The sequence below is a fragment of the Coregonus clupeaformis genome, chromosome 17 (genome assembly GCF_020615455.1).
Source record: "Coregonus clupeaformis isolate EN_2021a chromosome 17, ASM2061545v1, whole genome shotgun sequence".
In the NCBI taxonomy this organism is placed as follows: domain Eukaryota; kingdom Metazoa; phylum Chordata; class Actinopteri; order Salmoniformes; family Salmonidae; genus Coregonus; species Coregonus clupeaformis.
Genome location: NC_059208.1, coordinates 26305981 through 26328780, shown reverse-complemented (window position 1 = coordinate 26328780; position 22800 = coordinate 26305981). Strand labels below are relative to the sequence as shown.

The following is a 22800-nucleotide window of genomic DNA, read 5'->3' as shown; positions in this document are numbered from 1 at the left end:
ATTTGAAGAATCTCAAATATAAAGTATATTTTGATTTGTTTAACACTTTTTTGGTTACTACATGATTCCATATGTGTTATTTCATAGTTTTGATGTCTTCATGATTATTCTACAATGTAAAAAATAGTAAAAATAAAGAAAAACCCTTGAATGAGTAGGTGTGTCCAAACTTTTGACTGGTACTGTATATATAGGGTTAGATGGTGGTGCAAGTTCCCTTTTTTTGTGAACAAATGTGCAATGAACTTTCCGAACAGGGAAAGACAGCAATATTCAACAAAGTGTCTAGTCTGCCGGAAAACCACACGAAACAAGAAGAAGAAGATCAGACCCCCTGGAACGGACCCAATCACACAGTCGGGATGGAACGCAACCAAGACTCATAACAACGTCATAATAATGCGACTGGCCATTTTGGACAACGTTGGCCTCAGTTTGCAGCGACGGACAAATACAACAATTCATGCTTTATTTAAATAGCTAGTTAAGATTGAATACTTTTGGAACGTCACGACTTAGGGTAATAACGTTTTGTACATATACGTGCTGTACTAGCATGCTGATTTTTACATTTTGTCATCCTGGCTAACGTTAACCAGACAACTAGCGATAACGTTTGCTAACAGTTACTACCCAATAACGTAAACAAGCCAACTATCAATGTCTTTAGTGTTAGCCAAACGTTAACTGTACACATTTAGTAGCTAGCTAGATGTGTTTACCACAAAATAATGGACTACCAACAACTTTTATGTCTTTGCAGTAAGTATGGCGATGAAATCCGGAGAGGAGCGGTTGAAGGAGATGGAGGCGGAAATGGCTCTGTGAGTACAAGAGCTGAGACATGACACTTCGGTTACCTTCAATAAGATTGCATTGACGTGTGTGGTGACTATGCCAAAACAACCCCTACTAAATGGGCTTACTTCTCTATCAGGACAGGCAAACAATATCTCATGACAGTCGTCATCTGTTGGTAACTCTTGTTGGTTCTGATCCAGGTTTGAGCAGGAGGTCCTGGGGGGTCCAGTGGCAATGACTGCAGGAGACCCTGCAGTGATGGAGGTGGTCCCTATGGGTGTTCCTATGGCTGTACCTATGATCCGACCCATCATCGGCACCAACACCTACCGACAGGTACTTAGATCCTGAGGAAAGAATGATTGAACATTTATATACGAAAGCTCAATAGTAGAATGAGCGAACTCAAACCTAAAAGCAAACAGAATGTGTTGTTAGCCGGATGTATCCAACTCCTTCAAATCCCCTTTTCTCTCAGGTCCAGCAAACCTTGGATGCAAGGGCTGCCACTTTCGTGGGACCTCCACCCCCTGCATTTGTAGGCCCAGGTGACATGGTTTGATTCACGTTTATTAACATAATACAGTGCATTCAGAAATTGTTCAGACCCCTTCCCTTTTTCCACATTTTGTTACAGCCTTATTCTAAAATGGATTACATATTTTTCCCCCCTCATCAATCTACACACAATACCACATAATGACAAAGCGAAAACAGGTTTTTGAAATTTTAGCAAATGTATAAATAAAATAAAGCAGATACCTTATTTACATAAGTATTCAGACCCTTTGCTATGAGACTCGGAATTGAGCTCAGGTGCATCCTGTTTCCATTGATGATCCTTGAGATGTTTCTACAACTGGATTGGAGTCCACCTGTGGTAAATTCAATTGATTGGACATGATTTGGAAAGGCACACACCTGTCTATATAAGGTCCCACAGTTGACAGTGCAAAAACCAAGCCATGAGGTCGAAGGAATTGTCCGTAGAGCTCCGAGAAAGGATTGTGTCAAGGCACAGATCTGGGGAAGGGTAGGAAAAAAATTCTGCAGCATTGAACATCCCCAAGAACACAGTGGCCTCCATCATTCTTAAATGGAAGAAGCTTGGAACCACCAAGACTCTTCCTAGAGCTGGCCTCCCGGCCAAACTGATTAAATGGGGGGAGAAGGGCTTTGGTCAGGGAGGTGACCAAGAACTCGATGGTCACTCTGACAGAGCTCCAGTTCCTCTGTGGAGATGGGAGAACCTTCCAGAAGGACAACCATCTCTGCCGCACTCCACCAATCAGGCCTTTATTGTAGAGTGGCCAGATGGAAGCCACTCCTCAAAAAAAGGCACATAACAGCCAGCTTGGAGTCTAAGTACACAGCCAAGTCAGCACAGGAGTGGCTTCGGGACAAATCTCTGAATGTTTTTGAGTGGCCCAGCCAGAGCCCGGACTTGAACCCGATCGAGCATCTCTGGAGAAACCTGAAAATAGCTGTGAAGTGTCGCTCCCCATCCAACCTGACAGAGCTTGAGAGGATCTGCAGAGAAGAATGGGAGAAACTCCCTAAATACAGGTGTGCCAGGCTTGTAGCGTCATACCCAAGAAGACTTGAGGCTGTAATCGCTGCCAAAGGTGCTTCAGCAAAGTACTGAGTAAAAGGTCTGAATTCTTATGTAAATGTGATATTTCCGTTTTTTAAATTAAATTTCAAAAAATTCTAAACCTGTTTTTGCTTTGTCATTATGGGGTATTGTGTGTAGATTGATGAGGACATTTTAGAATAAGGCAAATGTGGAAAAAGTCAAGGAGTCTGAATACTTTCCGAATGCCATTTAGCAGACGCATTTATCCAAAGCGACTTAGTCATGCGTGAATACATTTTTCATTATGGGTGGTCCCGGGAATCGAACCCACTATCCTGGCATTGCAAGCACCATGCTCTACCAACTGAGCTACAGAGGACCACATATTGTTACATTAGTTGACATTTAAACAATTTATTTTACCCAATAACAATGTTGATCATTTCTGCTCTTCAGCTATAACCCCAGGTGTCAGACCACCGCCAATGATGAGACCAGCGTTTATGCCGCACATCCTGCAGAGACCAGGTAATCTATCTCTACTGTTGCTGACTTCACCTCAGTGCTAGCTAAACAGCGATTCAGTCTTCAAATGAAAAACAATGTGTTGGGAGGCTAATTGGAAATCTCTCTTTCAGGGGGTCCGAGGATGCCTATGATGCGTGGTCCCCCTCCACAGGGTATGATGGCTCCCCCACTGCCACGCCCCCCCCTCCCCGCCCATGATGATGGCACCCCCATGCAAGGACCCCCTCAGCATCCTCAGCATCCCATGGACCCAATGGGACATATGAGCTCAGGAGGACCCCCGGTTAGTTGCTATAGTGCCTTTTTATCCCTCATAGAGGCCCCTAGGACAACTAATATCAATGGTCTGCCTAAAGGCCCACACAGACTGTACGATTTTAGACGTCTTATACTACGATTTGTCGGTCGCAGACAACATTTTCATGTTGTGGGAAAATCATTTTCTTGGCTCGTTCAGTGTGACATGGTGTAGGTCTGCTGATTGAGTACCACTACATGCGGTCGTAGGCTCAGACAAAGTTCTGGCAGTGTCAGAAATGTTGAGCCTTTATCGTGTAGTGTGGCTGGTGTTACGAGCCGATCCCGGTGACTTACCAATAGGAACACGGCCGGCACTGAGTATGCACACAACACTACGATTATTGTGAATAGTCCGATTTAATATACAGTGAATGCCCATGAATGTGGATGCTACCATGATTACGGATAATCTTGAATGAATGATGAATAATGATAAGTGAGAAAGAAAAATGCTAACCTCCCGTTATTGTAAAGGTGAGAGGTTAGCATGTCTTGGAGGTATGATATTTGTGCGTCTAACTTTCTCACTCATCATTATTCACGATTCATTCAGGATGTTTCGTAATGATGGTATCATCCACATTAATGTAGAAGTACTTCGAAACATTCATTCTTATTTACAATAAATTCCATTAATTTCTATTGGGCACAACATCATCTGAAACAACCAAAACAAAGAGCAAATGCATCCAACAAATTTAAGTCACAAGCTTGATGTAGTCATTGCGTGCTATGAACATGGGAACAAATACTTAACTTTTTACTTTAATACACAAGTGAATTTGTCCCAAAACTTTTGCTCCCCTAAAATGGGGGGACTATGTACAAAAAGTGGTGTAATTTCTAAACAGTTCATGTATGAAAATACCCTCAAATTAAAGCTGACAGTGTGCACTTTAACCTCCATAGTAAAATCCAAACTTTGAGTATAGAGCCAAAAGAAGAAAAGATGCTTCACTGTCCCTGTAATAGTTTGATTTAAACATTTAAATGCTTTGCAAGAAGAATGATTTCCCTAATCTTGTTTAGGCTATATCTAAAAATGCTAAAAAGGCTACCTGATGGGATTTTGATAAATGCACAAAATCAGCAATCAAAATAAACGTTCTATCACAGTGGCCGTGTTATTTTTGGGAAGCGTGTTTGATTCTGAGTTCCGACATATAACGTTTGTATGTAAAACTATTTCTAAGTTGCATACTTTCCGTTTTTTCTGAACTCACTTCACTCATGCATAAGCACAGAGGGAGGCTTGCTCTGCTAGTGCTGGCTCATGTGCAGATCAAATACACCGCTGCAGTTGACATCGCATACATCAACAGACATAGCCTCGCAAGCCAATCACAGAATGTGTTAACAGAACTGAAGCAAATCGTACAATCTGGCCAGCAAGATATCAAGATTTTAATTAGGTAAGATCGCACAGTGTGACATGTAATAATCGTAAAAGACTGAATCCAACGTACAGTGTGGGAAGACCTTTAAGGAAATTCAGTGTTAACTGTGTCTTCAATTATGAATGTGAGCAGGCTTGGTCAATCTTGCTCAGTTCTGTTGTGCTTCATGATCTCCATTTTTCTATATGCTGTTACCATTTCTCACCATCTACAGGTGGGGTCGACCCATGGGACACCCATGGGACACTCCATGGTGTCAGCACCCTCCAGGCCTGTGACCCAGGCCCCTCCCAAGCTCACCCCCTCGATCATCTCCGCGGCCCCCACTGTCTACACAGCTCCCCCTGGGCCCAAGATACCAGACATCCATGCCCAGAGAAAGGCTCGCATGGTAAGCACACTCACTTCTACTCTTTAGTTTTCAATGCTTTTGCATTCATTTTTTTCAACGACTACTTAAAATGTGCATTTGACATACTTGCCAAATCTGCTGATGTTTGCTGGAAATTCACACTGAATCTTATCTATCATCATGTCTCTGATAGTTTTTTTTTCCCTCTCTGTTCTCCCTCTGACCTCATCAGGAGGAGCTGGCAGCGTCTGTAGCAGAGCAGCAGGCAGCAGTGATGGCTGCCGGACTGCTGGAGGCTAAGAAGGAGGCCAGCCTTGCCGCCTCAGATGACAACGTTATCGGACCCAGCATGCCAGAGCCCGAGCCCGTCCACACTGAGGTACAGAATTCTCTGCCTTGTTTATCAGCCCTGGCTCAAGTTAAAGGGTTTAAACTTTTCGGCATTCAAAATGCTTGTACAATTAAATTGGTGGATTGAAATAGACTTGACCCAAACCCTACAAAGGGCCAGTATTGCAGCAATCTCTAGAATATGTCTGACTCTAGAATCTTGTGTTTCTCTGCAGCCAGTGGATAGCACAGCAGAGGAGAAGAAGAAGGGTAAGCAAGAGAAGGCGAAGAAGTGTATCCGTACAGCCGCAGGCACCAGCTGGGAGGACCAGAGTCTACTGGAGTGGGATTCAGGTAAGATAGCTAATGACTTCAGATTACACTGAGACGATTAATTCCTAGTTACTAGCTGCTTTTTTTTAGCAATGCTAGTATTTACACAGTAGATTTGCTAGGGAATTAGCGTGCAAAAAAACTGAATAGCCCGCCGGATGCCAGAAGTTCAATCAAATCCAATTGTCCATAGGGTTGGTCCTTATGCAGGGGGGAAATTGAGAAAAAACATCTAATAGAACATAAATTAACCCTAGGATGCATAGTAAACATGACGCCCCAAGAATGCATATGCCGGGTCAAAATGACCCGATAATGTAATATCTGTGTGTTATTTATATGGGTCTAAAATATTATAAATTTTTTGGAACATCATTATTTTGAGTGATGATTTGGACCTTTCAATAATTATTTTATTGTTTGAAATGTTTTTAGTTGCTCTTCAACAGTTTGATACACATTTCAAAAAATAATGTATGCACTCTGGATAAGAGCGTCTGCTAAATGACTAAAATGTAAATGTAACATTATGAAAATATTAGCATATTTTTCTTACAATCAATCTTACAATCAAAGTTTCACATTCAACCTTTTAGTGTGAAGAACAAATTAAAACCACCTTAAGCATGTTTTTATAATATTTCAAAAATTGTATTTGAAAATCCAAAGTTCATCATCAATATAAACGACAACATTAACAATTGTGAATTTAGAAAACATAAACACTAAAAGGAACAAAGTGTGTGTGCGTGTCATGCTTACTTATGCCGTCTTACTCCATGCATTTGTTACAAACCAAAAGCATGTGACTGTACTCTTTGCAGACAGGTGTGTTGCACTGAGAACACCAGCAGCTGACTTTTCTATCCTTTGTGCTTGGGCAGAGCTGGCACCATCTTCCTCTTCTGGCCCTGGCTGCTCTGAGTGGTGGTGGCATGGCTCTCTTTCATCACCCCACATTTTTCCATTGCCTCAGTTCTTCTGTGGAGATGGGAGAACCTTCCAGAAGGACAACTGTCTCTGCAGCACTCCAACAATCAGGCCTTTATGGTAGAATGGCCAGACGGAAGCCACTCTTCAGTAAAACGCACATGACAGCCCGCTTGGAGTTTGCCAAAAGGCACCTAAAGGACTCTCAGACCATGAGAATCATGATTCTCTGGTCTGATGAAACCAAGATTGAACGCTTTGGCCGGAATGCCAAGCGTCACGTCTGGAGGAAACCTGCTCATCTACTGTGACGCAGTCGCTGGGGATGAACCTTCCTCTACAGTGTGCTAGGAAAAGGTCCCACACATGCCGGAAGGCTGCCAGGTGGTCTGTTGCTTCTCTGAACACTCTGGTCCTCTTGTCGTCAAGCCTCAGGTAGCGATGGATATCTTCCGACCAACATGGTGGCCTTATACATTGGATTCTGCAGTGGATCCAAAATAGTCCCAGCTTTTCTCCACGCCGGCGAGGAGGGTTAAACCAATAAAGGCCTTTAGTTCCTCTTTGTTGACCTCTCTCCACTCTTTCCCTTTTGCTGTCGCTGTTCTCCGTCCTTCTAAATTTGTACACTTTAGGACCTCCTCAATGATGTTGAACAGCTCCCAGTTATCTTTTGGTGACACAACTGTTGACCCTGGCACAGGCCCTGGGCAGCTCCTCAGGATGTTATGGCTTCTGGTCCTGCCTTTAGTGGGGGATGTTCACTCCAGTAAGACCCCTTTTTACTCAGTCTATTTGACTGGTTTTCACTCTCCTCAGGGGAGGACTCCTCCCCATCTGTAGAATCATCTAGGACAGCTGGACTACCAGGTGCATCCACAACTCCAACTTGACCAACAGGCACATAGTCTGTGTCATCTGAATTGGATACCTCAGATTCTGAGTCGGAGGTACCAATGACTTCCTCATCCAGCATCTGTAAAACCATTTTGGTTGTATATCTGGCAACATTCTTATGAGCCTCCTTATTAAACTAATTTTACTCAATGAGTTAAAAAGGTTAAATTAAAACGGTGATTAATGAACATTTAAAAACAAGATATTTAATAAATACTTTATTAATTACATTGATTTTATTGTTGTAGCGAAAAGAAAGGTCAGTTTGACGAGTGCAATGCAGTGAATTCCATATGAAATACATACGGGTCATATTTGACCCACATGAAAACTTGGTAGTGATGCAAAAACTATTTTTACTTAAAAAATAAGAAATTAAACAACAAAACTAGGATGTTGGAACATTAAAGACACATTATTTAAGGAATTCCTGGAATATTAGATGACTTTTTTTTTTTTGGGGGGGGGTCTATTCAGCAAAAAAAACATTAGGCCAGGTCATTTTGACCCGGCATATGCATCCTAGGGTTAAAGACTTTCCAAACGTGGGTCTGTTGTAGACCCGCTTACCTCATGAAAATAAGTCCTGCACATGCGCTATACCTGCAAAAAAAATAAGCTAGATCTTGTCGCAGACTTATTTTGACATGAGGTAAGCAGAGGAACTGACCTCTGAGGAACTGCAGGGTCTACAACAGACCCACTTTTGGAAATTCTGTTTAATTATGCGTTCCATTAACATCTGAAGGAATGTATAATTAAACAGAATTTCGAAAGGTGGGTCTGTTGTAGACCCATGCAGTTCCTCAGAGAGATCAGTTCCTCTGCTTACCTCATGTCAAAATAAAAGTCCCCCACAAGTTCTTGATTATATATTTTTTGCAGGTATGGTACACGTGCAGGACTTATTTTTTCTCAAATTGCCCACTGCATAAGGACCATAAGGACAATTAACAGAGTAAGTTTCATTTAATTTTTTTAAATTGCAAGCAAATTCCCAGCAACACTAGTGTGTAAATACTAGCATTGCTAAAAGCAGCTACCTAGTTACCTGTATTGAGAATAGTATAATTTGTTTTCACTACAAACAGGCGACTGTCCCATTCCCTTTTTGTCCCTCCCTCTTTGCTCAGCCTCACACCTCATCTTCTGACTTTCCCTCCTCCATCCAGATGATTTCAGAATCTTCTGTGGAGACCTTGGCAATGAGGTAAACGACGACATCCTGGCAAGGGCATTCAGCCGCTACCCCTCCTACCTGAAAGCCAAGGTGGTGCGGGACAAACGCACAGGCAAGACCAAGGGCTACGGCTTTGTCAGCTTCAAGGACCCCAATGACTATGTCCGTGCCATGAGGGAGATGAACGGTGAGCAATAGTGTGCGTGTGTAAAATGTACCAACAATTTTGTATCCAAGATGTCATTTTAAAATGGGGAGTAACTCCTGATCCGGATCTTTTAATTCTGAGTCTCCGTAGTCATGAGTAATATCTCGCTGGAACATGGACTTTTCTTTTTTCATGCAAAAACAGGATTAGCTGCATAATTAGCAAGAAAGCATAGTTAGAAAGCTAAGAAAGGTGACAAATGCACGGCCAAGGGCTACAGCTTTGTCAGCTTCAAGGACCCTAACGATTACATCCGCATCATGAGAGAGATGAATGGTGAGAAATTGTGTGTGTGGGGGGAATGGCATAGTCTTCTCCTTTCCTAACACCTTTGTGGTGGCGCCAGTCCAATTCTCAACTGATCTTAGACTGTTTTTGTCCACAGGGAAGTATGTGGGCAGCAGACCCATCAAACTGAGAAAGAGCATGTGGAAGGACAGGAATATGGAAGTTGTACGCAAGAAACAGAAGGAGAAAAAGAAACTGGGACTGAGATAGACAGTGTTTCCCTTGTGTATGTATGTGCGAGTGTTGTTTTTTGACTGGGAGTGTGCGTGTGAGAATAACACTGATGGCAGAACACAGTTGCCATCGCCCAGTTGAAGGCCACTCATCCAGCTATGATCTATGGCGTCTCGGCTCATCTGACATGTTTTCAATTATCACGGAATAGGGATGTCATTTTACTCATGGAACATGGTTAAACTAGGCTACAAAACACTGTACATGGCACTGGCCCTGGTTGTAATGGTTAGACATTAACCTTTCCAAATGTACCGTGCCCTTCTGAAGTTTAGAATATACTGCTCTCCTGTTTTTTATTTTATTTTAACATTTTAGTTTGTACAAAAAAATTCTGAACATCACTCAGATTTTCATAGTTGGTATGGCTCCCATGCATCTCAGATGTTTTTTGTCTGAAATGTGAGATTGGTGATCTCATTTATGTATATGCTATTGTGGAAACTACTTCCAATGGCAATTATGTATTTCCGGACAGCCTCTGTTATTCATACAGCAAACATTTTTTAAATAAAATCTAAACGTTTGTACATTAAAGTGGATTATTTTGAAGAAGCAGAGAACAATGCAAATGTTTTAAATAAAAACCAAATGTCTTAACAAGCTTGACATATTTGCCAGGCAATCACCTTTCCTGTCTTCTCCAGCCCAGGCAATGATAGCATTTGCTGAGGTGAGGTGGGATAGTTCATAAATTGGTCACAAGATGGGGCTCCAAAACAATCTATTGATTATTTACTCAACCGACCATTGAAAGGTAAGGTTGATATACATACCTTGCTTTAAATTATAAAGGTATACAAAATAGAAGGTAAGGTCAGCTTTTAAAATAAAAACTAATATAGAATATTTTGGCCAACTACCATTTGGAGTATTCAATGTTACCATAGCCAGAGGGATAAGGCATTCTCAATTGTGCCATACAATGGGGGAATATTGGATAATACTGTTGCGGATTCGATTTGAGGCTAGAAGTATAGTGGAACTTAAACATTTTGCCCTCACAGCGCACAATTTCTAGGAAATAACAATGTGTTAAAGCTGATTAGGATGTCTGTCTAGGAAATTAATTGGATGATTAACAAAGAATGATTGTATCAAGTCTCACCAATATAAATATAATGCGAGGAAAAAGACAGTGAGCTAGTTGAATAGATTTGATTGAAACTTGAAAGCATAAAGACAGGAGAGCCAGTCTGCTTCTTATGTCTTTGTCCGACCGGGGGCATCAACTGGACCTCAGCATTCACACAAAATAGGGGAGCTCTATCGCTTCTTTCTAAACGAGTATTTTTGGCTGCTCAATGAAGATACAAAAAAATGGTTGATTTATCATTGTTGGCGTCGTTAAAATAATGTTATCTTATTTACGGTTAGCTAGAGCATTTCAGTCAATCTTTGCGTTTCCATAAAATACGCATATCCCTTTGAGTTTTGGTATCGGCGGATAGACACTGCTTATCCACATTTCAACCACACGTGTTGAAACGTCTCATCATTGCCTGAACTGAGGCAATGAATGCAGCCTACTAACAATGTAGAAAGGACGATTTTGCATGAACCGATAACTTATCTTCATATTTCTAACTAGCAAATTATGTCGTCGATAATATGGAGACAGTTGTCTACATTTTCACGAGGATCTCGCTGAAAATAAGTGTTTTTGCCAAGTCAACGAACTAGATTTCGCCACCCCCTCGTGGTCCCCGTCCCTCCACCCAGTCCTGCCTTGGAGGGGCTAGTGACGAGTGGTTTGGTCCTTTTTCTTGTCAGATTCACATCAACTAGCAATGATGCTTCGACATTTTCTAAATGTGAGGTAAACTGTTGGCATAGCTTGCTAACGTTACATATCAATGTAAGAAAAGGAGGGCCACTTTAACGAATGCATCAATCAAACATTAATTTAAGTGAGACTCGAATTTGAAGACGGAGTCCCTCCGACCCTTTCCCCCGAACCTGGATATCGGAATGGTGGTAAGTCATCATTTTGTTTCATTTCAGGCTGCATATTTCTGTAGACGTGACACTAGTGAAAAACATTGTTTATTTTTGGCCACAGAACGTGGTAGCAAATTTTTCGTACCACGTCTGTCACAGATAGCTAGTCTGTGTGGCAAACTGAAGATGCTGTTCAGTCCGTTGTTGCCATTAGTTACAGGGACACTGCTGAACCCTATCACTGCTTCGCTCAAGTCATTTGACATGGTTATTGTCCTTATCTGACCGACTAATAATCTTATAGCTAATGTAATTCAGCCAGATCACATGTGGCTATACCATTTGTTAGCTCAATTTAGCTAGCTAACGAGTTATGTTATTTATTTCCTCTAGTTTGCTAGCTAGCTAACGTTAGCTAACTCCAATTAGCCACATCGCGCGCCCCTCCCTTGAAATGCAAGTATGAATGGCCGTGTCTGTCAGGCAGGGTGATTCGGTTTTACGGGGCATTCATCACTTGCCTTAATACGAATAGTTACGTGCTGTCCACAACGTGTCATCGTTTAACACAATCTAGCAAGTCTAGCTAATATTATTATGATTGCCTTGTTACTGTTGCTAGATTGCCAGCTCAAAACAGTTTTGAAAACTGACGATCTTTTGTCTATTCCGACCAGGGCTTCCATTTCATTAATTGCGCGCATGCCACAGTGATAAACAGCGTGCAGCTCTTTGCCTACTAACGTCAGGCTCACAACAAAGGCACGGCATACTACAGTAATGTAGCGAATATGATTTTAAATGAGTTAGTACTAAAGAAACTGTTATATGCGCAACACAATACAACTAATCTGTTTCCCATTGTCTGGGCTGCAACGTTTTCAGATATAAGATTGTTAATGTTCCTATCCTCCGCGTGTGTATACAATTACAGTCCAATGGGAAAACAATCGGTTCCAGGTAACTGTCAGGGTCAGCGTGATGAAGTATCACTTCAGACCGTTTCAACGCTGTGCTGTCGTCTCGCACTATAACATCACTTCACTGAGTTCATGGTTTCCTAAGGTTAAAGCGCTTTAGACTCGCTTTAGTCATAACTGTGCTGTGCAACTTGAAATATTGTCTTTGAATGAATGGAGAGATTGGCCTGCCAACTCCATTTTGCTATCTTGTCTACTCCCCTGGAGTTATGCTTCGTTCACATGCTAGTCTGAACTATGAAACTCGGAAATTTCCGAGTTCCTTGTTCTGACTAGCACGTGAACATGCCATTATTCTTACATACATCTGTGTTTGCAATAGACATGGGTTTTGCATACCAGTGGAACATGTCGTTCTACCAGAGAATAGGGTGGTTTATGATCAGAGGACACAAATCCCCCTCAGTCCATGAGTCTCCTGCTCTCAAGACTGACAATGAGTAATCTGGGTTAGGTTCCAAGACTGGCTCTTAGCCACAGCACAGGGTATTTCTGTCATTAATGATCAGTCCCTCATTAATCTACCCAACTGCAGTGGACCCAGTATGTTACAGCTGAAACAGTCTGAACTGGTGCTTAGCTTCGGATTATGTCACCAAAGTTTATTCTTACATTTACGTTTTACATTTACGTCATTTAGCAGACGCTCTTATCCAGAGCGACTTACAAATTGGTGCATTCAACTTATGATAGCCAGTGGGACAACCACTTTATTTTTTTTGTTTTTGTTTTTACTATACATTACATTTTCCTTGGAAAACTAGGAATAGCCAGGCCTATTTTATGTTTCTGTTTCTGTATTCTCTCATGCCTGGCCAAACAAGGTATGTATGTCATTACTGCTTTTTCCTTTATGGAACTAAATCTTATGGTCATCATTGTGGCTCTGTTGGATAGACTCACTGGCTTCAGATAGAAAGTTGGTTCCATGTTCTAGAGAAGCATTTCTGTGTTGTCAGTCCTGAGTCTAATGCTTCGCTCAAGGATATAGTTTAGCCTCCATCTCACAATCTCAAGACCCATTGGTTATGTTTACCTCCTTAATCTGAACCCTTTCCAGTATCCTTGAATGTTGTCGTTCTGATTCCATGTCCAGCTGGTGTAGCTTATCTTGGCCTGCTCTCCCCAATAGTCACTTTGAGGATTAGCTCTGCCTCCAGTGTGAGCAGCAGTGGGCGATCAAGGTGTTTAATTACAAACCCAGCATCTTCATAACACTGTCTGGCAGGAGCTGTGTGTGTGTTTCAGAGATTGAATGAGACTAAGACTGAGGGCCAGAGACAGTGTGTGTATACCATACAGAGACGGAGCAACTGAGACAGAAAAAGACAGTGTGTGTGTCTTTCGGTTGGACTGTTTGTTTACAGCTGTTGGATGGACTCACTGGCTACATACCTAATTGATTTCGATTTAATTGTCTCATGTACGGTCACTTGCAATGTCCGGAAAGAGGAAAATCAATGATCAATGCAGACTGATGGTAATGTTGTGTTAAGAGCCTTTTACGCTTGGACATTACATTTGCTGAGCAAGAGTTATTCTGTTTCCTTCTCGTTGTTGGCACAGTGTGCAGCCAGTTGCAGTTCAATGTGTGTGTTTTTAATGTACGTATTTGGATTGTAGTAAGACTATTATAAAGATAAGGCTTCCGTTGCAGCACAATTTAACCTATTCCAGCCCCAACTGAACTCAAATGCCAATTGTTTTCAACACACTTGATTTAATGTAAACGCTCCCCTGGGATGCTCACTTGCCAACAGCAGAACAAAACGTTGGGCCTGTAGCTGCCAACAGCTGAATGATAGGGGGGGTCTTACTGTACAGAAAGGAACTCAATAATAATACGTCCTTTCTTTGTATTTATGCATCAAGTTCCATGTTAGAGTTGTGTTGCTCTGATGTGCTCTGGCTAATTTAATCCTATTGAAGCTTGTTCCCAGCTGTGGTCCCTTCTTGCACCCCTTGATGGCCTGAGGTGGTGGGGTGGTAGGGGAGTGCCTTAGTACACACTCACTCACCCACACAGACATACTCCCTCCCTCTCCTCGGCGCACCAGCGTTATTATAACAAGAAAACAACATGAGAGGAATGGTGATTTTGATGTTTGTCAAAATCAGCACTGCTGTTACATAACCTCACATTCTATTCCTCTATTCCCTTCCCCCTCCTCCTCTGCCACCTGGGCTGCACAAATTGCGTAAAGATGTCCTCAATGCACAAATGCAATCAGGTAGAGATAGAAAGAGACCCTAGACAGGAAGATGGAGAGAAAGGTAGAAAGGAAAGAGAGAGAGAGTTGGACAGCAGGGGCATGTCCACCAATAATCTTCTCCATCTCTCCCAGCTTCCTGTTTACTGTGAGCCCCTCCTCTCTCTACCCTCATATCTCTCACTCTTGCTCTCTCTCTCTCTTCCCTAGAGATAGACACCTGTGTGTGGATCTGCCAGTAATGGAGCACAAACACAGAATACACACACACACAAATCAATGGCTGCTTACTGACTCTGTAACACTAGCTGTTCTGGCCACCTCCTCTGTCATTGGCCACTGGTTTGGTTCTTCACTGATAGACCATTATTTTATCACATACCGTATACTGAAAAAGGAAACAAACATGGCTGCATTAACAACAACATTCTGTCACAAAGCAAGCGGTTTATGTTTGAGGATGTGGAGAGACCCAGGGGGGGAATGGTTTAGGCAGCGCACAGCTTGTTGTCAGGGGCAACGGTCAGACAGTCCTCCTGTGTGCTCAGTGCTTCTGCTCTCTGCTCGTCTCTACTTCCCCCTGCATGTGGACTCACCGTGAGGACAGATATTTAGAAAAATCTAGTTTGACAACCTCTGAGCACTACTACGCCTATTGTTTGTCCTGTGTGATTATTCTGTGGTATATTATTCAAGCAGCTCGCCAAAATGTGCATTCTGCATGTAGCCTAGTGTAGGCTATATTACGGACTCATAACCCCAAACGACACGCAATGCAGATCAACACCTCAACAAGCTGTCTGCTAGTTTTATTGATTAAATTAAAAGGCTTTTTTCCTACAGTGAAAATTGTGAATTTAATTACCGCTAGGCTACAGCCTGGGGGCTGTTTAGCTGAGCATGTTAACATGTTGAGCATCTCTCAAGCTGCTCTCAAAGCAGGCCCTTTAGAGGTGCTGCATCTCATGTGAGCCATTACTATGTTATTACCAGGCACTAACTGTTGTACCTCATGCCATGTTAGGTTTAGAGAGGTGAGCTGAGGAGCTGTACGCTGAGCTAATGAGGCCTGACTGGGGACACCAGCCCTGTCCCTGACCCCTTTCCCAGGGCCTAAAGCCTGAACGGCTGGAGCTAGAGAGCTGGAGCTGGGTTCACAGTGCTGCTGCTGACAGCTTGGGGCCAAGGGGCGTCACAGAGTCCCGCCTCAGGCCGGAGAAGGGCTGGTCTGATCTGGGCGAGGGCACTGCCTCACCCTGTCACCCCTCATCTCCTCTAACGTCCTCATAGAGGAGCAGCCAGCCAGCACCAGCCACGCCCAACACACACACACACACACTATACTCTTTAATGGGTGCTTAACATTAGATCTCTGTGCTAATACTGTGTAGGATCATATATGGTTTATTTACAGTACGTTAAGCTGTATACAAACCTACCACTTTCCTCCCTTCCCCTCTCACTACTCTGTCTGTTTTGGCCTGGAGGCAGGAATGTGTGCTATGCCAATATGTTTGCCTCATGGATCACCCTTCTATCTATGACTTACAGTACAGTCAGTGCCTACATACTGGTTTTGCATTATGATTCATATCCTGGTTGCCAAGCCCTTATACAGCAGCTTTAAGAGAGACTAAACAGACAGTATGCCTGCCTATGCAGTACACAGACACCAAGTCACTATCCTGGAGTGTAGCCCTCTGTCCGTCCATATACTCAGCCGCTATACATGCTAGCTCTATAGTTTCAAATCTTTCATGTTGCCTTGACATCCTCCACTCACTGCTGAAGCATGTCTTTAGAACCCCTTCCCTCCCCTTTTACCATGGCTAGCGACCTTCCTTGTTCTTCCCCCACCAGACCTCGGCTCCACATATGGATGTGTTTTTTCTGTTAGTGTTTTCATTCAGCCATTTTTCCTTTCCCTCATTCCTTTATGGTTTTTCTCTCTCTCCGCTGCAGTCAGATGCTCTGGGTGCTAGCTGCCTGCCTCTATAGAAACATATGTTCTGAAGCCATACCAACACAAACGGCCCCCTCGTCCACTGTCCCTCGTGTCTCGCCACACACACACACCACACACTTGTCCACAACAGTCAGGTTTCTGACGAATTCACCCGCTTTCTTTTTCTTTCCTCCACTTCTTCTTTCTTCCCCCATCTCGCTCTCTCCCTCTCTTGTGTCTCTGTATCTCACATGGCTGCAGCTGGGATGAGGGCAGTGTGTGGTGTTTAGTATGCTGCCGGTGGCTCTGTGTCTTTCCTGTCGCGTGGAAGAAAGAGGACGGAGCTCCCAGAGAGAGGCGCTTTTTGGGTAATGGGGGGGGCGGTGGGGGGTGACGGGGACTGTAAGAGGGCTGTCTGTTTCCCAGGGACCCTCTTCTGGAATGTCCATGATAGAGCCCACCTTGCTCCATTCTTACACAGCCCTGACCCTCCCCAGCCTTCCATGTCAGCAAGCCTTCCCTATGGCTTCCCATGCCAACTCGGAGAGGATTTGGGGGGCAGCAGTGTTTGCTGCATTAGCCTGAAGGAGTACAGGGAGGGAGGGACCGGAGTGGTAGATGGGTGAATGCGGTTCCTTTTTTGGGGTGTTGTTGGGGGTTGGGTGGGATCTATAGGGGGTGAGGGGACGGCGGGGCATGGCTGAATGGGAAGGCCTGTTTTGTTCTGTGAAAGGTCAGAGGGTAGTGGGGGGGCTAACGGAGCTCATGCATTAGAAACACACACCCAGTAAAGTTGTATTGAGGCTGAGAGACAGAGGAAGCACCCCTCTGGTACACCTCTACAGTGCTAGTGATGGCATACTACATCAATAAACAAGGGGCCTAATGTTGCGTGAAACATGAAAAGTAATCATGTGCAGTCTATCGTTGTGTTGTGACTAGCTAGCTGTACCTCACTGAGTGTGTTTACATGGGCCGTCAACCTGCAGAATGACTTGGCCTCTTGTGTCTAGATTCAGACTGATGCTTCAACCCAATCCCAGTCGCCAAGCTCCTGTCACCGTAGTAGCCCCTGGATTTGGAAGGATTTGAACAACACCGTCATCCCCTCCCCCCACGTGTGCAGTGTGTCCGTCGTGACAGATCACCACTTGTAGCCACCACTGTACTTCGCCCACACTGGCCCAGCCACGTCACACTGGCCCAGCCACGTCACACTGGCCCAGCCACGTCACACTGGCCCAGCCACGTCACACTGGCCCAGCCACGTCACACTGGCCCAGCCACGTCACACTGGCCCAGCCACGTCACACTGGCCCAGCCACGTCACACTGGCCCAGCCACGTCACACTGGCCCAGCCACGTCACACTGGCCCAGCCACGTCACACTGGCCCAGCCACTTCACACTGGCCCAGCCGCGACCACTTGCAGATGATGACAATAATGAAAAGAGCAGATTTGTGATGTCGTTCCTCCTCACCCCCGCCTCCCCCGAATTCTCCCAAGACCCGTCTCCCAACATTACCCACTTATTCAGTCCTCAGAGAAAGAGGGGCTGACACTTCTATTACACTGTGTCGCTACGAAAGAGAGGAGGAGGGAGAGAGTGAGCATGAAAGGACACTCTTTGAACCTATTCTTCCCCCTGGAGAAAGAGGGAAGGAAAGAAGGGTGGAAAAGCGTGGGGGATGCTCATTGCCCCCTTTCATACAGAAAGTGAGTGAAATGGAGGAGGAGGTGTGAGAGAATCAGGGGATGGAGCATGGAGGAGTAGCAGGGGGAGTTCTAGGCCACAACAAGCAAAACTGTTGGAGCAACTGGGTTACGCAAACAGACATTCACCTTTTGAGCTGTAGTATTCTCTGTTGGCAAGCTTGTCCCTCAGTTAGAAACCAGAAGTAGTCAAGTCTTCCACTTATCTATGTTTGATGGAACATGCAGCCAGGCTTCCTCTTATGGGTTTTCCCATTATCATCATCCCACTCAACCCAAGCCAGACCCAGCCAACCAACCCAAGCCAGACACAACCAACCCAAGCCAGACCCAACCAACCCAAGCCAGCATTGTGCTGTGACCTGACGAGGACAGACCCAAGACTCCAAGGTTGGAGTGGGGGGTTTACTGACCGTGGGAGACGAGGGAAAATAACAAATGGCTCTTCTGCTTGACTGACCCACTATCCTATTGTCTTCTTTTGGGGTCAAGATCCAGGACACCTGCTGAGCCTCAGAGAGCAGAGAGGCAGAGACAAAACAATCATAGTAATCATATCTAGCCAGGGATTTAGTTATGAGAGATTTGTCAGGATTGATTTACGCAGAGTGGTTTTGAGCTTGTTGCTTTTTAGTCGTCATAAGTATATGGTGCATATGTGTGTTACATCTCTGTGTGTGTGAGACCCACTTTACTCAACACACCTACGGGAATGAGAGGGTTGCTGGCCACTGTCGCCACCTCCTTCTGTGCCAAGTTCAGGGTGCCCGCCATCTGTAGAGGAATGTGAGAAACACACTCATGTTGCTCACATACACCTTCCAGTTCCCCCCCACACAAAGTCAAGCACATTTGATCCTGCTTAAAGCCTCTCAATCACGCAAGGATAGTAGTAGTTGAATCAGGCTCTCAACATTCTTTTTCTTTCCCTGTGAGAGACACACACACACACACACACATTCTCTAGCATGCACATCCACACACTCTCTTATCCTCCTCTGACATCCTGTCTACCTAAATCTTATCCATGCAGTCCTTTACACACAATCTCCCTCTCACGGCCTGACATGCAAAAACACGCTGCGTTACCATAGCGATGCTGCCCACATGACTGAAGATCTCGGCAACTGTTGGTAAGGCTCTGGCTGACTAGAAAGCATGGAGCCTCACTCCCACATCACAAACACCAACGTCTGCTCTGCACAGACCAACAGGCTGCCCACTGACTCTAGTCCACATTTTAAACACACTCAATGCCTGAGACTTAGTAAGCTTCATCGAACAGCCCCACTCATGTGTGATTCATAGGGTAGAGTAGGCCTAGCCGAACTCCCTACATTTACTCAGCCTAACCATGTGACTTGGGACTGTTGTAGGAGTTGAATGGCAGAGGCTATTGGAATTATCATTGGACAGATTCACTTGCAGAGAATTCCCTCCTCCACACACACACAAATCAATGGCAATGTTACCATAGCAGCAGAATACTCCCCATTCCAGAGAAAGCTTCCCTGATACTTTCCTAATGTGCCCCCCCCTCACACACACAGCATACCCACTTAGGCCTACTCTAGAAGGAACAAAACGGTCACATTTAACCCATTTCCTCAGTGTGTTGACCCCTGTGTGTGACCCATGTCTGTCTGCTCCTCTCCCACCTCCAACTAACTAGATGAGCCAACTCCCCTGAGACAGACAGACAGTGTGACAACACTTCACTCTGCTGTAATACTGGAAAGCCCAAGCACAATGATGCTCTCCGTGCTGACAACCTCACAGTATTGGGGTTAGCCTGTTTAGAAATGATATGCAACTGACTGACTAATCGAAATACCAAGGGTTGTTGTCAACAAAGAGGAGTATTCAAAACCAGCATAGGCATTTGAGAGAAGTTTCTCTCTGTGGGTTATGGGTTAGATAGCACTATTATAGGGATGGTTCTGTGTGGGAATCAAGTGATCTTTTAATTTTGTCAGGGTGGCGAAGGCTTTCAGAGCAGTGGTGTTGATGCATTGCCTTGTTACATTATATTAGGGCTGGTTGGTTAAGGTTTGGCGCTTTATGATGGAGCGTGAACAGTCAGCCATGTCCTCTCGCTCCAGCTCTCAACACATGCCACGTGATGTTACAGCAAAGCTCAGTAACATTGTGGATCAAATTCTCAATGTTTTTTTTTTCACCCTCAAACAATTAGGCTAAACAAAAGTCTGACTTTCTCTCCAGAGTGATCTTTAGAGTGAACTCAACTTACCCCAATCCCTCAAGGAAGCAGTCTAGAGTGGTCTGTCTCTTGTCTACACACAATAAGCCTCTTGTATGAAGGGACGGAAATTAAATGTGCTTCCTTCGTTTTCTTTTTCTGTGTGAAGTGTCGTGACCCCAGTGGGTTGGGAAATGCACCATGTTTATACGCGCTATGAGCCGGACAGTCATGTCTGGTAAGTCTCCTTCTACCCAAACTGTCTGTCTGCACCTGTTTATGTCTGTGGATACTTATTGTGCCTGTCTATATGTGGTGTGGTGGCCTGTCTGCATGTGTGTAAATATACATACTTGTGCATGCAGTCAACAATTATTACAAGTATTGTCTATCTCTGTATGTGGTCAGCACGATAATGTCTGTGTGTGTGGCTATACCCAGTGTGGTGTGAGTTATCTGCTATTCTTGTAGATATTCTATCTATGTTATTTCTGTGGCCTGTACAGTATGCATGCTTGTTCAGTGTTTTTATTTTGCTGATTGTCTCCATGGTGGTCATGTCTCACTGTGGCACCGTTTTCCCACTGTTCTATGGCAATGTTCATTATGGCACATTGTTATGGACCAGAAACTACCCAGCAATGGATGACTTTGTACCAGTGTTGGGGAAGCTACTCTGAAAATATTGATTACTTCACACTGGAAGAGGTTAAACTACACTTAAAGTTACTTTTAAAAAGTAGTTCACTAGATCCAAACTACTTCGTGATAAATTATCATATCTAAATCTGAAATGTCATAGACTACAAATTGTGAAAACAGATCACTGAAGTAAGATGATAACAGAATGTGCATATTAAACACAAAAACTGTGTTTCAAGTGAGAATTAGGGAAAGGCTGATGCCAAAAAAGAAAGGAAATTCTTGCCTATTTCACCCATATTGTCTATTTGCAAGAAAAGTAGTGTGTAGTTCCAGTAGTTAGCTACACCGCTACCTGGCAAAAAAGTAATTAACTATGTACTAAAACACTACCAAGATTGGAATTTAGTTCAACTACCACCAAGCTACTTCAAAATGTAGTTGTTACTTGTTGAACTACATGTAGTTCACTACTCCCCAACACCGTTTGGTACTGGGTAGACACTAGTTAGAGCTGGTGCTGAACAACTGCAGCCGCTCTTCCCAAACAAGAGATCAGAATTCCGGTTTTCCCGGTCCCTAAAGGAGAGGAGAGGCTGGAATACCAGGCATGCATTATATGGACTGTTGCTGTTGGATCAGGGCACAATCATTCAAACTATGTGGGTGAGATCAGATGAAAGCGGCCCTTCTGAAAGAACCAGGGCTTATCATTTAAAGATGTCTAAACTGAGAGGGGGTTTATATAGCATGCTGGATCCTCTAGACTCGACAGAACACGTTTTCTAGGTCACCCTACTCTACAGTTCTTCTCTGTACCACCAAGACTCCCTCTTGGCCTTGTCGAAGCATTAAACGTGACACCTTTTTATAGCCCCCTTCTGTGGTTTTACTCTGATGTGGAGGTTGTGTTGCGCTGTATAACTGCCAGTTGTCGCCGGATAGATTAGGAAGGAAACCAAGCGTTTATATAAAGGGAGGACCGACCGTCAATCAGTCTCCTGCCCCTCTCACAGAACAGCTGAGAAGCCTGAGCTCTGGCAATGACCCAGGGTTCAGATCGCTGTGTGTGTTCACACCATGAAATATTCAACAGGCAAGTGTGTGTTTGTGCATGTGCGTTTGTCTGTGCACACACACGAAACCGCCAGGTATGCTAGGTCCGCTTACCTGTCCCTCTGAGCAGAATGCACTGAGAGGGGACAGTGGTGGCGGTGATGGCTGGGCGGAGGTAACCATGGGAGACTGATGGTGACAGACCGGGAAGGGTCCTCAATATGTTCAAGAAGAGGAGGATGCAGAAGGTAGAGAACAGGAGAAGTGGAGAGAAAGAGGGCTGCTGTGGAATCAATGAGGGGGTGTGAGAGTGAATGACTTCAGGGGTTATTACCCTGCCTGAATGCCATTAGGTTTCTCATGTCTTTGGTTTTGGTCTGAAGAAGACCTCTCTGGGTTGTTGCTGTACAACAATACCTACTAGAGCCTAGTCCCTTAAGATTAACGGCTGGTATTGGCCCTGAAGGCTGTGTGTGGATACTGCTCTCTGCTCTGACCGCCTGCCTGTGTCTCTAACCATCTAGCTAACTGTTGTTTGGGAGCGGTGGCTTCCATGGCAGATCCAGTTTCAGGTGCCTGTTGTTCCATACCGGCTGCCCGTGAAACTCTAGCCTGGTGTAGAGTGAAGAGGGGTGTGGAGTTACTGGAAGAGCTACGACATGGCGTGGTCCGTCTACTGGCGCTGACTGTCATGCCAATGCTTTATCTGGCCTGGCGCAACAATTGGATGCTAATGACCTTTAGCATCCATTCATGTA

The 22800-nt window shown here is 44.2% G+C and overlaps 2 protein-coding genes across 2 annotated transcripts in view; both read left to right on the top strand.

Moving 5' to 3' along the window:
- The first annotated feature begins 390 nt into the window (after window positions 1-390).
- LOC121556083 (RNA-binding protein 42-like) lies at window positions 391-9963 on the top strand. The gene is made up of 11 exons (XM_041869959.2): window positions 391-520; window positions 764-824; window positions 1002-1137; window positions 1280-1349; window positions 2834-2905; window positions 3016-3188; window positions 4817-4993; window positions 5187-5333; window positions 5521-5638; window positions 8617-8811; window positions 9218-9963. Exons 2-11 carry the CDS (start codon window positions 769-771, stop codon window positions 9328-9330), a joined length of 1257 nt encoding a protein of 418 aa, XP_041725893.2. The 5' UTR covers window positions 391-520; window positions 764-768; the 3' UTR covers window positions 9331-9963.
- Window positions 9964-10874: 911 nt separating this feature from the next.
- Window positions 10875-22800, top strand: part of LOC121556074 (rho GTPase-activating protein 33) — a 52382-nt gene continuing 40456 nt past the window's right edge. The window contains exon 1 of the mRNA XM_041869947.2: window positions 10875-11331. Coding sequence (XP_041725881.2) covers window positions 11326-11331 — 6 coding nt within the window. The 5' untranslated portion in view covers window positions 10875-11325. The remainder of the gene's footprint in view (window positions 11332-22800) is intronic.